At 30.5% G+C, this 21,694-nt stretch overlaps 1 protein-coding gene across 1 annotated transcript in view; it reads left to right on the top strand.

The window, feature by feature from the left end:
- Positions 1 to 7,618: 7,618 nt before the first annotated feature.
- nAChRbeta1 (nicotinic acetylcholine receptor beta1) overlaps positions 7,619 to 21,694 on the top strand; it is a gene marked incomplete at its 5' end in the record, with an annotated part of 41,360 nt that continues 27,284 nt past the window's right edge. Inside the window, 2 exon segments of the mRNA XM_067049501.1 lie at positions 7,619 to 7,755; positions 19,296 to 19,340. Of these exon segments, the coding sequence (XP_066905602.1) occupies positions 7,619 to 7,755; positions 19,296 to 19,340 (182 nt within the window).

Below are 21,694 nucleotides of genomic sequence, written 5' to 3'. Positions count from 1 at the left end.
TAAATATGAATATAATTTTTATTTAATACTGATCAAGTTTCTGACGGATAAAAAAAAAAAGCAGATGTTAACCATTGTTTCAGTAAGGGACCCCATTACTGTATATGAAATTCCGTATAACTTTTTTATAAATCTTGTGTAGATGTTGCATATCTCGTTTATCAACGAATATAGCAACCCTAAGTTAAACATGAACAAATTATAAACATGACCAAATATCTATTGGTATGAAGAAACTATTTGATAATTATTTTCTTTAGGATTCTTTATGACAGTAATGCAATCATAGAAAGAGAGTGTCGATGTTTTTCCCACATTTTCAATGATTTTTGTTTAATTGTTTTATTAACAAAAAAAAATTAAAAATTAAATTTATTTTAGGAAAAATATCTTCTAAACCACGCATATTTTATAAATAAATTTTTAAAATTTATTTTATCCTACTTAGATACAAAAGTGAATATCACATAGCATATAATATATTGGAATGAATAACGTTATTTCTTTCTCCCTAAGCAAAGAGAGTGAGCTAAATTGCTTCGTGTTCAATTTCCAGCAATATCAGGTTCCATTGCTGAAATAAGACCTATATGAGCTACTGGAGATCCATCAAGTACTAACTTTGTGGATGATTACATTCATCCACTATGAAACCTAAATTAAATATTTAACAAAATAATTTTCCAATGCCCAAAAAAAAGTTTCAAAGGAAAAAATACAAACCTAAAGTACCAATGATGATAAAATTGGTTTAACAAAGTGTTTGATCCTGGTAGTTAGAAAATGTAGATTTTATTAGATGCAAAAAAACTTCAATATTTAAACAGGAAAATAAAATTGATGAAAGAAAATAATTTATTTTTACGTAAGATACCTTGATAATCACTTACAAAATGTAATCTTAACACTCTCTCCAGATTAATTAATCACCTTAATTTTTTCCTCTCTGTTCTCAATCCTCTTCAATTAACGAAACATTAAGCCTAAGTTAACATTAACTTGCCCTTATATCATTAAAAACATTCGAGTTCCCAAATAAATATAAATAAATCAAAGATAGTACATAATTACTACATATAAGAGTAAACATAGGAGTAAAATTTATCTTCCTCATAGATTTCTTGGAACAGCGTCAATGAACCCTCTTTTAATTTTATTTTATTTCCTCCCTTTTATAATATAATGAGGGAGAGAACATAAAAGCCTGCGATATGTTCTTAGTCCATTCTCTTTGAAAAAAAACATTTTATATTTCGAGACTGCAGGGGTCTTTTGAAAGCATCCTTCTATGAACATTCTTTCAATTTATTTTATTACGGAATATTACATTCTGTCTTATCATATATTTACAAAGATAGAAATTAAATTATAACAAAATAAGCAACAAACAAAAAAAAACATAAAAAATAAAATGAAATTAAACCTAAAGTAAAATAACATCTTAAACACATTCATTCCTAGTTTTCTATTAAATAAAATATTCTATCACCATCTCTTGTTTTGTTTTTTTCTCAGTTGCTATAACCTATTTAGTGAATCTGTTATATTTTAAAGCCTATTCATTCCCTAATAATTATTGACTAACTATGGCTAAATAATTAATTAAATTTAGTCAATTATTATTGATTAAATTTCTTTATAATTTATTACGTAATAAGTAACTATAATTAGGTTACTCAAAATAAAAATGAGCTTATGTTAAATCAAATGTGATCTCTTTTTAATTAAAATATATCCTTATTATCGAGTTTATAATTAAACTAGATAAAATATGATTGCTGTTTAACCTTTTCTGTTGATACGATTCTGGACCATCTTTTTATAAAAAAACTCTTTTGATTGCTAAATTTGAAGTGGTAGACTTAAGAGCGTTTTTAAATTTTATGAGAAACTATGCCTTTGAATGAGTTTAATTAATATGTCATAGCATGACAACACTAAGCGTTAATCCAAAGACCCACCGTCTAGGTGAAGCAATCGGGAGGAGCGAAATCCCAGGGTCCTAAAGTAGCCAACGAAAGTTCACTTAAATAATATATATAGTCAAAATGTTTGTTTAACAAATATAAAAATCATTTCAATCTAGAACAAATAATATCATGAATTTTATCATACACAATATAACAATATTATTTATAGTTTTAAGAGAAGGCTTTGTTTTTTTTCTGGTAGCAGCGCCAGGCTGAAGTTTAACGCTCCACCAGTTTTTTCTGGCCACAGTACACTGCACCAACACATTCACAACAGTACACACTACACTGACTCTGACACAAGGAACTAATGCTGATGTGGATTATCTTGAAGAAAACGAAACGCCATGAAAGAGAATATTTCAATCGAAACTTAAAATATTCGAACTATCAATGCTAACTGGATTTGATAGAAGATATAAGCCGCAATAAATTTGGAGCTAGAGAGCTGAAATAAAACGGAGGCCAAGAGAGGATTATACCCACGTCATAATCTATTCTGACGCTCAGCAGGAATCAGAGATAAAGACGGAAAAAACTTATCTTGAAGAATGAAATATTCAGAAAACGGGAAGATTGGACCCCAATTAGTCCACGATTGATTTCGGCAGGTATTATCCTCCGGATATGAAAAATTACTGAAAAAACTGAGAATCAAATATCCTCGATGAAGAACAGGTTCGCAGTTATCTTAAAAAAACTATAAGTGGAAATTCTCTAATTCCTGCGAAACAAAGGCCTTAAAAGCTAAGTTGTAGATGTGAAATCATTTGAAAGATTGAGATTGGAAGTGACCGTATGCTTCAATTGATACGCAGATAATTAGTTAAAGCATAAACCGATGGCATATCAGAAGTTCGAGATCAAGCAGCTTCAGGACTTGTTAAAAAACATATCTTCATGAAACTGAACGCTGTCAGTGACTCCAGGAATTGGAAATAACTTAGAACCTTAACTATAAACTAACCATATATTCTAGGCACAGCAACGTTAGTATTTGTAATGACGCTGTTCTGTACCCTAAGAAAACACGAAGTTTATGGTAGAATGAAGAACCATAAAAGATGAAAACTAACCTAGAAGAACTGTCAAATCGACTCATTTCATGACTAGCAAATTTGCTAATTTAAAAAGAGAAAAGAAATATTTCCAAGAGAGCCGTAAGGGAAGGGGAAAAAATCATGGGATTCCGTCAATTTTTAAAGGAAACCCACCCTTTTTTGAAAAATATCAAGACATTATGAGATAATGAAATGAGCAATATTAGGAAATTAAAATAATATATCGTTCCAGAAGAAAAATAAGTTCTAGAAACCTAGTGTTTCCTTTTTTAACTTTTAATTCTCATCTGCACCTATGGTTTCAGTCTGAAAAATCGAAGAGAACAAAGAATAATATGGGGGTGGTGAAATGGAGTAATCTACCTCAATAGGGAAGACTGAAAAAGCTTAAGGGAGGGATAATATAGAGTTTGTTCAATATAGTAAGTATGAAGTTGAAAATAGCTGTACAAAACCGTTTATAAAAGGTACAAGAAGAAAAGGAAATACCGTAAGAGTAGGAACAAAATATTATTGTATCAATTATAGGCCCATCCGTCTCTCTATATATTCAATATACAGCATATAAATATACAAAATATATTCATCAGTTGTGGAAAATCGCCTGAGACGTCTGACAGTCATTATTGTAACGGATGAGCTAAGCAGCATTCAGATCAGGTAGACAAACTCATAATCATATCTTTTACTCCTACCGAGAAAGGAATTTTTACCTTGCATTCAATGACCTGAAACTCTGTACATTCAATAAGGCTTGAGACGTGTAAGCATGAGATGAGATAAGGAAAGGAAAGTTTTAATACGAAAAATCTACATAATGAGCTTTCTTTTGAATGATGTTTTGAAAACTCTAAACAAATTTGGAAAGTCTTTTGACTCAGCAAGTGCACATAGACAACTTAAACTAGTCCCATTACAAATCTTTGTATGTATAGAACTAAATACACTCATCTTAGATCTACTTAAATTCAAATTTTATGTTTATTCCCGCAAAACCCCTTCTCGGTCTTCAAACGGCCATAGAACCACACCTTTTGATAGATCCTTCATTATCAGATCTTCTTTACGGGATTCCATTCCTACTTCTGTCCGTCGCTCCACTATCTTTCCCACCTTCAAATTCACATTCCTTTTCATCCAGTTCCAATAGAATCGAAAATAATGTTCCTCATTTATATTCCAACATTATGAAAATTGATGAATTAGTTCAGTAAACATTTATAATTATTGTTAGGTACGTATACCTGATTAATAGATAAAGAACTTATTATTTATATATATGGATAATGCAGTAATTGTGGCAAATATTCGATTTTAAATTGTATTACTACATGTTATATGTCTAGTTACCAGTTCCGGTTATATTACATTGTAATGGAATTTTTCTATATCTACAAAATTATAGATTAAAAAAACTAAATCTCACAAATTTACTAAATATTTAGATTTGTATATGAAAAGATAAATATAATACTCGTTTAAAGGATTGCGATATAAATAAAATTATTGTCGTTAGAATTATTATTATTATGTTTTTAGGATTTCATGAATTTTAATTTTAAGCATCTACAATATAACATCAGACGCTAAAAAGCATATAAATTATGTTAGAATACATTAGAAAAAACATTTAAAGATTTATTACAACAATTATATTCTAAATAAGGACTACAATAGGTGCTAAATCCAACATAAATCAATTTATCAGACCCCCGGTGTTACATGCCAACGATTTAGGTGGACAATGGCCATCTCCCGTTTCCCAGTAATAGATAATTAACCAATTTAAACAACGCTTCAACCCATCACATTCCGACAACTGTCCTTATCGAACGTTCTGTAATACACTATCACGTGTTAAACTATTATATGTAGATAATATTAAATATAAATGAATAAATAGATATTATAAATTAATTTAAGCTGATACAATTATATACTTAAACTTTGTAATTTTTTTATGTTCATAGCACACAGATAATGGATTCCTGTTGTTAACAATTTCTTTGTCATATACAAATATATCTTTATCAACATCAACATGAACAAAATATCGAAAATTTTGTCGTCAGAACATATTATAACTCAATTGTATTGATTAATTAATAATAAATTATTTTTACTGCATAATAAAAAATTTAGAAGCTTAAAAACCCGTATTGCCACAGTAACAGCTTGTAAATAACAATTCAAAGTTTCGCAGACCTTTGAAGTATCTCGTTTAACTTTAGATGGCGAAGTATGCTAACCATCCGGAAATACTGGGAGTGTGGAATGTTCCTTCAACATAGAATCTCAATCAAGTAACCCCCTAAAGGGAGAAGGGGAGAGCTCAAAACTATGTTTGTTATATATTCATATGTATTAATTTTAGTATCGGGTATTTTCAATTTAAAAAGTAAAATCAGTTTTAGCGAATTGAAAAAATAAAAATTAAAAAAGATGTTACCTAAATTACGACGATTTACCAAAGTTCAATTAAATAAATAAGATATGAGATGTTAGATACACAAGAAATGATAGCAAGCTGGACAAAAATAAAATTTAAATACTTTCATTTTCAAATACGATATGTTTCAAATTTGAAGATACCAACTAATTTATCACAAAACATGAAAAAAATAATACTATATTACTAGATTATATGACTTATGTCTATTTCGGGTATGAAGTAAAACGACCATAACATTAAAAAAAGTGTATATAAAGTCATGAAATTCAAGCATTTCTCTGGATTTTTTTGGTCACTAAAAATAAATATTCTTAATACGTAAAATTACTATAAATTAAATCGATATCGGGAAGTTATATTGGATGACTTTTTTTAATCACAACTTTTATCATATCTGTAATATATGATAATAATCATATAAAAACGAAGATTTGATCTCTGAGTGCCGAACAGTAACCTCAGATGAAAGGTAAATTTGACGAAATTTCCGATGATGTGACTCAGATGCTTACATCATCGGAAATTTCGTTTATCAAACTTGGAGAAGAAGTGAGTGATAATATGCACAATCCCTGGTGAAAATACAACCCTACGGTATATTGTCATTATCTCAAAACTATGATTTGTTTATTGGATATATCAAGGTGGATTTAAATTATGCAGAGGAAATGAATATCAAAATCGCCAAATAGTCAAACATAACGATTTTACCGCAAAAAAAATCAAGATCTTCCACTAAAGTGTTAATAACTGGTACACTCACCCTAACTCACGTATTGTTGTCACGCTTTTTATTTTATTCCTGTATTTTGTGAATCGATCCATAACCCAAATGATAGTTCATTTCGGGTTTATTATCAGCTCCTTAAACTTCAGATGTCATTTACGGTACACCCTGTATAAAGATAAAAGATAAATACAATTGCTAACAGCTCTTCGGGAGTTTGTTACTTGACTGAGCTGAGAATCCGTAATTATATTTGCTACTTGCCGACACGATAATGTCATTTAAAATTATAGGAATAAAAATAAGCAAATTTGATAATAAAAAAAAATCAATTATTATCATGATCACAATCACTCTACCCAGTTTCGTTTGAGACCGTTGTAGTTGAGTGAGTCGCTACCTCATCTTAGCTGCCTCATAACTACAGTGGAGCCGGTGTATTCCGGCCTGGGCGGGTTGATTTTTATTTCGCTCCCACACCGGTTAGAATAGGTTGGTTATTGGCAGGATAATGCAAGTGGTATTTTTCCGTTTTCATCCTCTATTATTGCCACACGCACCTCAACCTGTCCAATTTGATAATGTAGAAGATATGGGTTTGAAAAATACGGCATGAGATTCACAGTTGGGACATCTCCTTCATTGCCTAGCAGCTTCAACACCTCTGTTCGCTGCACCCTCCATATCATAATCAAAAGCTCATAATCAAAAGTCATAAATAATATTTTGCTTCTTAACATCTTTCAGAAGAAATCTCTCGAATCGAGGAGAAAGTCGGGGGGTGCGGTCAAGAGTGAAGAATACTAGAATGTGATACATATGAGTATACTTATTTTATTGTGTCAACGTTTCAGCCTGAATTTCAGGCCTTCATCAGGTCTAATTAAAAATAAGATAACAATCATGTTAGAATAATTATAAAATAGTATGGGAAAAAAATATGATAACAACCAGCATGAAAAATATAAAAGAAGGTAAAAAAATAATTCGTGAAATTCATTATTTACATAAATGTTTTTCTTATTACAATTTTTTTTGTTCATAACTTTTATCTTACTACTTATAAGGAATCCGGGCCAAAACCTTGGAACAATAAAATATAATAAAGTATAATATATAAGTGATAATATAGTATCACTTATTTGTGTTATTAACTCCTTCTCCTTGCATTAATCCGTGGTCAGTAATAAACACTTCATAAATCTCTCAATTGCATATTATTTACACTACATTTTGCACAACCTAGACTTTAAAAAAAAAGTTTACATTTATGTGATGGTTGTAAAATTACCAATAAATAAATTAATATAAACCATGAATCGAAATTTATGATGTATCTCATGTATTTTTTTTTATGAAAATGGTACATATTGTAATAAATTTGTAATTTTATATGCACCTGTTACAGGGCTATGCTCGGAAGACGAAGAGAGACTTGTCAGAGACCTCTTCAGAGGATACAACAAGCTCATCAGACCTGTACAGAACATGACAGAAAAAGTTGACGTAAGGTTCGGTTTAGCCTTCGTTCAACTTATAAATGTCGTAAGTACCTAAATTTAATTTTTAATCATATGTTGTCAATGTTATTTATATATTATAGTTAGTATTGCAATTATAACTCGAAACAAATCCTTAAAACAGTTTTTACATCCGGAAAACCAAAACATCATTAAAACGGGCGTTAAAATTTAGTGACTACATTTTATAGAGTTAAGACTAATTGATGTTAAAATCTATTAGTTATATATTTTAACATCAATTATTCTTATGTGCTTTTTTAATGGTAAATTTCACAAATAAAAGAATAACCTGTTATCAAATTTCTTATAAATAACTAAAACCCCAGACATGATCTCTTCACTTCCCATATCCTTTGACAACTTCACTTAAAAATTATATTCTTAACCAAACAATATAACCGTTTCCTTCAAACTACCAACTTTTCTCAGATTTTATGCATTCCATTATTATCCTTTTTCTTAAATCAGGTAAACCTGTCAAAAAATGTTTATTCTATTAGCTTACTTCCAATCCTTTTGAAAATGTTTGAAAAAATCCTTCACAGATGAATCCTATTTATACTGGATTCCCAACAGATTCATTTACTCTAGACACTCCTTAGTTTAACAAGGTCTTCGTGATGTTAACAATAAATATTTTGTGTTTGAAAGGTGGCCAAAAGTCGGTTTTCTCACTCTCTAGAGGAAAAAGTAGCTAAAACTGAAGTTAAACATTAGAGAACATAAGAAATTTTAATGTGATGATAGACTCACAAACAAGCTTCATTTAGAAGTAAATTCCTTGCTTTTGATATAAAATTAACTTTTTGAATGCACATTTTTGTTGAGAGTTTTGCTGAAAGTAACAAGTTAAATAAAAACTGGATGTGTTTTGCCTTATATCTAGTTCTTTCTGTTCAAAATTCAGATTAAAAATTTTACTTGTTTTTTTTTTCACCTGTTGCCAATGTGAGCCTTTAAGAACCAAAACAATGGTGGAAATGAAGTTTGTAGATCTTTCGTATTATCAAAATAAAACATTTAGAAATAAAATAAAAATAGAAATTATAATAAATGTGGCTTTCAAATGATAAAATAAGTATACTGTATAAAATAAAATGAGTAAACTAAGCAATGAAAAAAATAAACAAATTTACAAAATTAATAACTATGTAAAATAAAATACTGTCTGCTACTCGGATAGGTCAGAGCAATGTTTAAGCATCGTATAATTCACCTGTCTGCTTGTAACAGAATGATACCAACTACTAATGGCCGGTAGACAGCTGATTCAAAACCATAAATTGTTGACCCGTTGCTAGGCGACGCCAACTAATACCCACTGACCGTTATTTAAATATTATAATACAAAATAAAAATATATCTGTTTCTTCTAAAAATCAAGCAAACTTCTAAAGAAAATAATAAAAATTAATTTAAATACTAAAACTATTTACAAAATATCTACGAATTAATTAGTGAGCAACAGTGATGATTACCATCTAACCTGACTGCTGACAGAACATGGTAACATTAAAAAATACTTTCAATGATTCAACACTATATAAAAAGATTTAGCAATGAAGACGGAGTTCGTTTAGGAATATCATCTTCCAGCTTCAAATTTTCTTAATACTTTAAGAATATATGATACTCTTATTTTCCCGTTAATATGGTATCTCGTCAAGACGTGGAGCATAAGTCTGATAAACTATACTTACGGAGTGATATCATGTAAAGAGAAGATTAAAATATATATAGATATAGATATAAAATGGAAATCCAGAGTAGGTTCAGTGAATGAATCAAATGTTTCTTTAATTTAATTAACCTTTAAAAGCTCATACTCTTGTTAAACTGAACGAAGGGATCTCATAAGAATCTATAAGATTTAAAAATATTTATATGGAAAATAAAATAGTGAGACTGATGAAGAAAAACCCAGGTCAATAAACGGGTATAAAAATATTTGTTATTCATTAACTTATACATTTTTCATCATTCACTGTGGGAAGCTTATAATGAATGAATATTCCAAAGAGTAATGAGAAATATTTATGTCTTATTTTTTTGTTCCACTCATAATGAATGTCTTATATTTTTCAATTAAAGTGAAAGTAATTAAACAGAAAGGGGCTGGGGGTGAAAAAGGGCCTTATAAATCTCTCAGTGTCCTTGAATATTATTAATGAAAATATATCACTGTAGTGACTGAGAAATAAAAATACAAAGAGAGACAGATATTGCCCCAAAGGTAATTCATTTGTAAATAACGCTGGCATGTCATTGACTCATCCACCACCTCTTAGTCTATTTATACTGTTTAAAAAAAATATAACTGTTCCACGGGACTTTATTTACTTTTTCCTCTTATATAAATAATAAAGTGATGGCTTTAATTAATTTTAATTATAACCTCTTTTTCTTCTTTTGTGAATATACATATCGTTGTAACAACGCTAAAGTATTTTTAAACTTTGCTTTGCTAGTTTTTGTTGCATTTTAAGCTCTTTTTCCAGTTTCTTTATCATCTTCGCACTGCGAAAAAGACCCAACGAAACATGAGTTGCAATTTATTAAAAATTCAAAAAGACCAATTGACGTGTATTAAAATTAGAGTTTAGCTCCTAGATTTTTTTAAAACATTTTTAGTTGACTTAAGATATTTGACCCCAGCCAATAATAAGGGCCAACGTTTCCCAGAAAAAAAAAACAATGGAACTTTGGAATGTGCAGAAAACATTTTATTATACCTTTATTATTTTTTATCAAGGTAGGAAATGGGTTTGGTACCATAATATCCAAAGCTATAAAATTTAAAAAGTAAGTCATCAGAGTATTCAAGCAATAATCTTGCTAACAATACAAACTATGGGTAGCGAAAAAGTCCCCAAAACAGTACATACCTAATTTTTATGAAAACAGAAAAACAAAAAGTATTATGCCTGATAACAATTTTCAAACGTCCTGAAAATAGATATCTTTGGGGGAAACGTTCGTTTATGCCAAAAATCACGATAAGATTTAGATCTTACAAATTACGGCTAATTCCTAATATTCATAGAAACCGAAAAACAAAAAGCTTTTTGCTGAAGAATCAGCCCTTTAATGATTTTCAAAATATTTCTACAGTCTCCAATTAAATAAATAATTATATTAATAAAAAGTTAATCTCATCACTTTTTATTATTATAATTATTTCTATATAAATATATATATAAAAATTATACTGTTATAATCATCACCAAAAAAGTAGGGAACATACAATGTATTGTACATCCATTTGTGAATAAGAACCCGAAATGTGCCCATGTTCTACTAATTAAAATTGTAATAAAATTATAGAAAAAAATTAATTGGCCAAGACAGGCGGTGTGGAGTAGGCTGGAAAATAAAACGTATACATTTTCCACCTTGTCAAATAATATCACAAGAGGTTAGGACACCAGCTGACTCATCTGTGAGCCGTTGGTAGAGATTTATATGACTTCAGTGCCCAGGACTATCCGTGGGTGGTGAAAAACATTATCCTTCCCATGGTTGATCCCTGATTTCGAATAAATATGATTGATCTAGACCGGGAAGTAGATGAAGAGTCCTAGTGTGAGGCCAGGTGTAGCACCAGTACTGACATTGAGCCAAAGACAGAGTTTGAGACGGACAGAATGGCTGATGAACTGCGAAGGGGCAGATGGTGCTGCAAGCAATGGTTAAGGTGATCTACCTAGGGATCCCTACACAGCATACAATAGGGAACATGTCCCAATCCCAAGAGTTAGGACTTGAGGTTTTGGACCTTACGAACACTGAAAGTATAGCAGATTTAAAGATAATCAAAAAGCCTCAGAAGCAGACGCCCGGAAGCTAGATGGAACCTCTTAGGTAAAGAAATTGCACAAGTTGACGAGACTAAAAAATATTAAATAGACATTAAAAGCTTAAGCGAAATGAAATTGTATTAAACTGATTCTCGATGTTATGCTTAGGATTATTTAAGATTGAAATGGCCAAAGATGAAGTGAAATTCGCCGATTGATAAGATAGAAACCAGGTAACATGTTCATCCTCCTCTTGGATTCATCATATCCGAACTACAACTCACTATTGAGAAAACCTCCATCATTCAGGAGGATGGTTCTACAGAAGGATCATCTATCGCCGACAAGGAGCACTTCTAGACTAACAGATAATTTGGATATATAGGTAGAAGAGGATATTATATCGGAACTTTTATGTTTTCAAATAATTTTGTTGCTAAGGATGGAGCATTACTCATTTTAACCGCATTGGTATGAAATGTACAACTTAAATTGCGTACAAATCCTTTAATTTATGGATAAATAATTTTAATTCAGACGTATGAATATAATCATGACCCCAAGAACGAGTGTATCGTATTTTATTGTCCCTCACATTTGATAAAGAGGGGCAAAGGCCAATCCTCTATTTATTTACAGGAATGTGCTATTATGAAATGGATGAGACAGAGAATGGAGGTCACGTGACGGTGGAGGGAGGGGTAGAGCTGTCGAGGTCAATAGGTCCACGGGGTCGGCCTGCTTTGGCTACGGCAGCGGGAAACATAATCTGTCACGCTGTGACACCTTGCGATAGAACACTACAAGTCACTAGCCAGCTACAATAGTGTAATAGTAGACTGATCGGGAATTAATTTGATGACGGTCATTATTTGACTAATGTAGACTATTTAATAAATAAATTATCTCTTCTTCCAGTAAAAACCGTTTTCAATATATTAGCATTTTTATGGAAGAGATTTAAAAAATTGAAGACGTATTTGAATTCAATTTTAAAATTTAAACCTACATTTTTATCACGTTAGTGCCATCACAATGGTTATTCATCTTATTTCCCTCATTCATCTTATATCACACCAAGGCACACCATTACTTTATCACATACTCCCATTTACATGTGACATGTGAACAGAAATTTAACAGCTATGTAGTTTAGAGCAACAATACATACCATAATTTAGGTAGTCTAATGATACATTACGCTAAGAGCCCTAACTACAAAACAAATAAAAAATTAGTTACTAATATAGTAATGAATTAACAATATTATATACTTAAACTAACATCTTAGTAATGACAAGGCGAAAAAGTAACACCGAACATTATGGCTATGAAATAAATAATAATGACATAAGGCCCTGGATAATGCTCTAAACCTGAAGTTCTCACCCGGTGTGCCGTAAACATCATTTTTAACAATTTTCAGGAAGGGCACCCTTTGTCTCAAGTCGAGAATGGGGTCAGTCAACAGATGCTTCAATTTTTTACTTAGTGGTCCACAGACTTACAATAGTTGGAAACGTCTGCATTAAACTGAACCACGTCAAAACATAAATAAATGTTTTGAATTGCTTATAGAAATGTATATTTTTGTTTCTTGTAAAATATTATTTTTAATGTAGGTATTTAACATATTGTTTTAAATGAAGGCAATCGAAAAAATGTTGTTTTAATTAGAAAGATACTATTTGCTTGTTTAATTTTTTAATTATTTATTTTTTAGTCATATTTAAACGGATATGTCTCAGAAATTATAGAAATATATCCACCAAAATAAGACAAAAGATGTCTACAGTAGGTCTGTAATCCTGACTACGATATAAAAAATGAATAAATATGAAAATAAATTAACTGTGCACTTCTTGACTACCGGGGTCGAGTCCGTCTGTAGCAGATAATTATGTAGCCTGATGTACCAACCGTGGATCGGTCTTGGGGTCAGTATACCCTCCTAAAGTGTGAGCCATCTCCCAGCCTCTAAAATGTGTGAGTATCCATTAATTGGGAGAAAATTCGGCGGGGACCCGCGCTTCCTTTGGTCTAGGTACAGTACAAGAGTACTGGACCCATCACTCTCCAAGGTCACTTCCATCACTCTTTTTTTTTTTTAATAAAGACTTTCCTATTTTAAAAAAATGGGGATGTACGGTTCCGGATATCCAACGGACAGTGTAATGTTATGATGACCTACGTCTCGGTCGATCCCTTGTTCTTACTCTAAAAATTAATCTTGTATATTTCAGGTTATTTATGTCTTTCCAGCCTCAACAAACCTCTCCGATGACAGGAAAACATTTCTAGTCGGTACAGATGATTTGCTAGGCTATACCACCCTAACATAATAGTCCTACTCAAATTATTAGTTGGTAAGAACTTTATGTAATACCACATTATATAATACACAAATGCCAGAAAAATATAATTGTATATTATATAGTTATAATAGATCATAAGTGCCCATTTCCGCTCGCTACCCATGCTCAAGAAGTAAAGAAACTCTCAGTTTATCCCTATATATTATTTCTCAATAACATTTTTGTCGGTACGCCATATTTTCTATAAAACGCCCATAGATTTTGGCCTATTCGTGGTTTCATTTGCCCATATCTCGGTCATTTATCAAGATTGAGGAAAAATATAAAGTGTTTTTGAATCACCACCTCAATTTTGATTAAAAAACCCACGAAATATTTTCATCATAAAAAAAATAATATATATGAGGAAGTATGATGGGACCAAGTAAAACATTGATTGCATAAAGAAACCATTCTTGGTTACGCGCCAAAGAACAATTACCTTTTTCCTTTTAGACAAAATATTTTTACACAAAGAAAATAAATATTAAAACTTTGAGCATTTTAAATCAAACATAATGTACTTAAAATTATTTATTTCTTTGAAAACATAAATTAGGCAAAATCTTTTGAAACAGAAGTCACAAATTAAAAATTATTAGTTTCAAAATTTCAAATGAGCCGTTATGAAGTAATGAAACGTATGAAGCATTATTTTATTTTCAAATAAAAATTTTGTAAAAAAAAAATGAAATTCATTAAAATAAAGATAGGTGATTTATTTTTTTTCTTCTTTTGAAGATTCTAAACCAGTTTTTATATAGCACCTACTAAATAGCCATCACTATTACCTAAATATGGTATATTGAATCCAAAAGGAAGACTGTGTCGACACACTAATTTTTATCAATATTACTGTTTATTTAATAAGTATATTTTGAATGAATTAATTCTTAGGAATGGAACCTTAATATTGTATTTTTTTTTTTTTTGTAAAGTAGTTCTGACTAAGCAGATTTCCGAAATATTCAAAAGAGCGTTAATTAAATAAACTTTTATTTCATATTAAAGGTTTTAATAAGTTTAAAAACATTTACTAAAAATTATTTATTGTATTTAAACACAATCCAACATTAAATATTTTATTGATTTAAATAACCCCTCAAGCACTCACAAAGGTCGTGGAAACTATTTTCTTTTGAAGAGTTATGTTTAATAGCAAGAACGAATATGGAAGATACATTCTAATTATTAATATATGTAGGTATATATATGATGAACATATCGCTTTGCTGAAGAGTGTTGTGTCAGAATGAACTGAGATTGTAAATTGAACAATGGGTTGTAGCACAATCTCAACGATCATATATTAATTTAAAATATTATAATATCGCGATTAAAAATAAGGTAAAAACCCAAATTATAACTTGATTGAATCAACTTAGTTAGTAATAATCAAATATACAAATTACACATACATGCTTAAAAATCGAAAACTTTCAGTATGTATGTATTATCAAGATTTTAAACAATATGACTATAAAAAATGTAGTGAAATAAAGTAAACTGGTGACAATATTCGTTAAAAAATTAAATTTGATGATGAAACATTGAAAAAATTAAAACTGAAAAATTGATTCCTATTTCGTCATAGGAAAATATTGTCGTCTATTTTTTTTGCTGTTACTTTTGTCATCAAAAAATATTAATACAATAAATATATTTTATGGTGACTTTGTCAAGTAGGTATTTTAATTTTGGAGAACTATTTGACAACAGTTGCATAGATTTTGTAATTTTTTCTAATAATTTATTCATGAGTAATGTAAGTATTCAAAGACCTTGAGATTATGATAGGAAAAAACAATACTATCTTCTAGAAAGTATTTTATTACTTGTTTTTGTATATTAAATGGACCATTTAGGCTATGCCAATATTAAGTGCGAAGTAGTAGTAATTGTAAAAATAATTTTAAAATGACACTGATTTATCTCTTGTATATTGGGATGATGATCGGGGGCGCTGTCAGAAACAAAGCCATAGTACTGATATTTCCCGTTTAATGCTGTCGAGGTTCTTTGGAACTATGAAAAACAAAAATTATAATTATTAATTATCAATCAAAAAGAATCAGAAACCTCATTAAACCAACAATTGTAAAAAATAAAATACAGACTGGAGTGGAGAAATGAAGTTTGCAGATGGCAAAAGTTATATAAAAAATCAATAACAAAAGGCCGAAACGTCACTGAAACATGTATATGTATAAAATGAAATTGGTTAAAAATTAAATTAAATTTTTTTAAAAAATTATGTTTATAAAGTTTTAGTTTTTTTGTGAGTTTAATGAGGTTCTAACGATACTTTCCCTCATAATGTTTAATTTATAAATGAATCCAACTAGAAAATGATACAAAAATACTAAATTTGTTCATAATAAAATTAAAATATTAAAAGAACACTATTTTTATAGGGGGAGTTTTGAAGAATTTTATGCTTGAAAAAATCCCGGGTAGTGCCGGGCTCGAACTCATAACCTTTGGGTTGGTATACAGCCACGTTGCCACGCTGCTACCTCGCCCCATGCAGGTTATAGATGATATAAATTCATATATTTACTACATCATAACCTATAAATTCAACCTTCGTTCTAGAATTTTCATCAGAAACTTTTTTATTTAATTCCTTATACAATGTCCTTCGATTTGTGCCCAAAAACACCTGACTGGTCGACCACAAATTCATGCCAACTTGTACCAGCCAATCCAGATAACCGATCCTCGCTCTTGTATATGCATTAATTTACCATCATTCAGCAAACGTGTAGAGACACCTTTAGGGATTGAAGGATCTCTGGTATACATTACTAAATTAATGCGTAAAAAAAGAAATACAGGTTTTCAAAAGTATAAACATTATACAAATTGTTTATTTGAAAGTATAAAGTTATAAACTGGTTTAAAAGTGATTAATGTGTATAGTACAGTCGAAAAGAAAGTTCAGGATTGCGTAAAAAAAAAAAAAAGATGAAAACTAATGGTTGCATGGTGGATTGGTTTCACGATTGAAATTATGTTTCAACTTCAAGTTTTTTGCAACATAATGCACAATCTGCAGTTGAAGTTAATCCCCATGATTGTAATTTTGTATACGTCTAACGATTTTGTTTTTTTAATTCCTAGAAATGAGGTTTTCCCCTTGGAACCTTCATTAAAATTCTGTGACTTGAGACGCCTTCTTAGAATGGTTTTCGGTATGCCAAACGCTTTTGATGCAGCATTAACTCACATAATTTTATTCCCAACAGCTTTGTCTTCTAACCATCCCTCCTCCCAAACATGCCTTTTCGTTTATAAAAATTAGGCTTTATATTTAAAATATTTTTTTTTATAAATATCTTTTTAATAATATAGAAAGTAAAGCCGTGATAATAGATATGGTCCCACTATTCTCGGTTTTTCCAGTGGGCTAACTATTCCAAAGTACACTGGTCCACCTATACCAGTTGTCGGGGATAGATGGACCAGCTTCCCGTTTATACTATCAACACAACGTGCACGCCATTTTAGGTTAAGATTGTGCTTAATTATACGCTTGAGATATAGCACTGCTATTACGTCTAAATCATTTAAACTAACTTGACCACATAACAAAGAAATCCGGTATAAAATATTTTTCAACTCATCAAAAGAAATAAAGTTTTCTTCTAAAATACACATGAAATTCATGAACAAAACCAAGCCTGTGTCCGTCTACTCAACAAAAACAATCACAGACTATATTCGACTATCTATCTCCTATAAACAGACGATTTTTTTTTTTTTTTTTTACTATTACAAGTAATATATCATCATTCTGGTTATTGTATTACGTGTATTATATTATTATTTGTAATATTGTAAAATGGGTAAATCCACCTCATGAATTATAAGACGTCAGTCTGCCGGTTTATAATTTGTAAAAACATTATGATTCTTGTAATTCAAACGACATTCGTGTTCGTCCAATCTATTGCCTTAATTATATTTCAATGATGGATAGACTGATCTGTATTTTACCAATAATATTCACTATTAAAACTGTTTTGATGTGAAATATTACATTCTGTCTAAGTAAGAAACAACAGTAACTGTGATAAAAGTAATCTTTCACAGCACATATACGGTAAATATAAATAATACTATAACTATAAACTGAAAATAATTCGTATTCAGGTGAGCACTTCTGAAAATTACATGCAGGGCACATTAGGCAATTATAAGGTTGACTAATCTCTTTATATCCAAAAGATGGTGCAGTATAGCAAACTGAGGTGAGATTTGGCCAATTTTTTAGTTTTATTCCGTGCTATTTCAATAATTACCAACTAATTCGGACGAATTTAGTGCATACAATTAGATAGCTGAAATGAGTAAGCTTTCTATTTCGTAGATGAAAAAATTTAAGTGGAGCGGGTTGGTGGGGTTATTATTGTCGAGTGTTATTCCCAGTTAATTTTGACTATTTTATTATTTATTTTTTTTTTTTTAATAAAAAAGTATTATTACAAGAGAAATGTTTTATTTACTTCGACAATATAACTTTATTTAATTGATAGATATTACAATCTAACACACTATTGTGGGCAATAGGTAATACTGATGAATGATCACATTAATACTAAAATAATAATGAAAATAAATGAAAGATATAAAAAAAAAAAAATATATATACATAAAAATAAAATCTCTCTTAAAATAATGCATTATTTAACAACAAAAAATGCTGCCCAAAAACAATGGGTTACACTAAGTACACAGCATACTAATCAGTCCTTAAGATAAACTATACATTCTGATATAAGTAATTCACAAAGTTTTTCAGTTATAACCCCATACATTGAAAGTATTAGTATCCATTCATTTTTTTGTTTTTTTTAACATAAAAGTTGTATTTTCCACGAAACCATTAAACATTGACCTCAATTGAGGTATAAAATCAGCTATTATGTGGTACAACCTGTCTATGCATATATATGATTGAATTCTATGATTTTTAAAAAATAATGAAGCAAAGAGAAAGGAGTAAACTAAATAATGACCATCTATTTTCAATCTAATCCATACACTCAACAAGTTAAAATCCAAAACATATATTACATGACAACAATTATTCCTCTAGAAAAAACTAGTAAAGTCATTTTACAATAAACTTGTTTGGCTAAAATATTATATACATACTTGTACATCGAGTCAGCCAAAAAAATAACATACAATATTCCTTGAAACATCGATACTGAGGAGACCTCAATGTTAGTATTTTATTTATATGTCAATTGATGTGACATGAACAGACCCATTGCGTTCTGATCGATTGTGATCCATTTGCATGTGTTTAAAAATGCAAACTATGAATATTACAGATTCTTCTTATCGGGAAGCAGATATAAAAATTAACATATATTTACTTAAATGATTTTCTTTGTTTTCAGAACGAGAAGAACCAGATTATGAAATCGAATGTTTGGCTGAGGCTGGTAAGTTCATCATGCATGCTAGAATTATTATATATTCATAGGTAGACTAGCATAGCGTATGTTATTCAGGCATCTGTGAATAATATATACATACCAGAAAGAAAACTAAGGTTTTTATAAACATTCTTTCGAAAAATAACTAAAATGTTTGCAAAAGATATATTATAATAGATATATTTAAGCAATTATTCTATTTTATTCATTTGTTAGTGTTATCAATCTATGGTGTTATTTATAGATTTTACTCAATTTTCATCATTTTGGGAATCTACGACGAATTCCCTTTAAGATATTAATAATTTTCAAGGCTCAAATTTGGAGGATTTCAAAAAACTGCTTCCTTTCAAAATCTTTCCAACAGTTCCCTGAACGACGTAAGGCTGGTTTAATTTCGAAGATATATTGATTAGGTGGACGAAAAAGCTCCATAGATAACCACGAAAATGCGAGCTACTAATTTTTTGTCCCAATATCTCGTTTACAGGTTTTTTTCTAAACAAAACATACATTAGTTTTAGGTGACATAAATTGTAGAAACATTTACTGGGGATGCCGCAAATCAAATTCAAGCGGAAATACTTTACTTGATAATTGCTCAAGGTACATTGGATACACGCACCAAATGAACCTACGTTTTACAGACCAGGCTGTAAATCTGATATTCTGGAAATTGTATTACCAAAAAAATTTAGTTTTCCTCTCTCTTATCAAGTGATTACAGCATTAAATTCGGACCTTATCCCTGTATTAATTAATTTCTCAACTTAAATAAACAATGAAACGTTGAAAAAATCCCTCATTAATGGAGTAATCGATTGGGAAACGTACAAAATTCTTGTCGATGAAAAATTACAACTGAAAACAAATTTCCCTACCGCTCAACAAATGGATAAAAGTATAAAGACGTTAATTGAGTCGATCTCAAACAGTTTACACGAGGCAACTGTACGACCTTTCCATCTGAGGGGAAAAACATTTTCTGGCAGCTGCCCAAAATCGATACTGTTAAAAATTAAAGAAAAAAAATCATGCAAGGAGACAGTTGATGCGCACTAGAAACCCTGTTCACAAAAATAAATGGAACCACCTCAAACATGAAACTAAAAAGGATCTGGATGAATGGGCGTATTCTAAATATCAGGGATATGTGAAAAATATAGACCCAAAGGACCATTCATTATGGAAGGCTACGATACGTCTCTTGAATAAACATGAAAAAATTCCAAGTCTAGTAGACAATGATGAATTCATCACCAGTGACGCCAAAAAAGCTGAAGTGTTCGCCAATTTCTTTGAGAAAACATTCTCCAACACTGAAATACGTCCGAGTTTAGTCACTGATCAAATTGACAAGTATGTAAATCTCCCCCTCGCAACATTTAAAGTCCCTCCTAAATTCACGTCCCCAAAAGAAATCCAGGGCCTGATTAAAAAGCTTAAGATAAAGAAAAGTCCTGGCCATGATTTGATCCCCGTCATAGCAATCAAAATGTTAACCAGGAAAACTGTCGTTTTTATCACGTCAATTTTTAACAGTTGCCTTCGTACTGGATACTTTCCGGATACATGGAAGAAATCCGAACTCATAGTAATTCACAAGCCTGGTAAGAACGCTAAACAAATCAGCAGCTATAGACCTGTCAGTTTATTACCCATTTTTGGAAAGTTACTGGAATCAGTTATAAAAAACATCTTAATTTTTTTTTCAAAGCATCGAAATAATTCCTGATTTTCAATTCGGTTTTCAATACAGTCATTCCACTTCTCACCAACTGGCAAGACTATCGGAATTTATTATTAGCAGATTCGAAAAAAAGAGACACACCCTGATAGCGTTCTTAGATTTTCAACAAGCATTTGATAAGGTCTGGCATCGAGGTCTCCTTTATAAACTAAGGAAAGCAGGCACTCCAAAATATCTATACAATATTCTGAGCTCATTCCTCAATGGTAGAACATTTTCAGTCAGAATTAATAACAAAAATTCAACCCTTAGACAAATCCATGCTGGCACTCCACAAGGTTCAGTCCTTTCTCCCATTTTGTTCAATTTTTACCTTCACGACATCGTCCAGTCCACACACACCTCCATAGCTATTTTCGCTGACGATACAACTGTGTTCTCTCAACATGATGACATAATAACAGCTAGAAACACTTTGCAAAGTCACCTTAATGATTGAGAACAATATTTCACTAAATGGATGATTAGCTTGAACATTGAAAAATGCAACTCAAACACTTTTACTCTTCGACACCCACCAGATCCACCGGATCTAATCCTCAAAGGTAAAAATGTGAAATGGAATCCTGCCAGTGAAACAGTAAGATACCTGGGAATTCACCTAGATCGC

The sequence above is a fragment of the Halyomorpha halys genome, unplaced genomic scaffold (assembly GCF_000696795.3).
Source record: "Halyomorpha halys isolate HHAL.00 unplaced genomic scaffold, Hhal_1.1 Scaffold604.1, whole genome shotgun sequence".
NCBI classification, from domain to species: domain Eukaryota; kingdom Metazoa; phylum Arthropoda; class Insecta; order Hemiptera; family Pentatomidae; genus Halyomorpha; species Halyomorpha halys.
The sequence above is the reverse complement of the archived record's forward strand: the minus strand, read 5'-3'. Positions and strand labels throughout refer to the sequence as shown.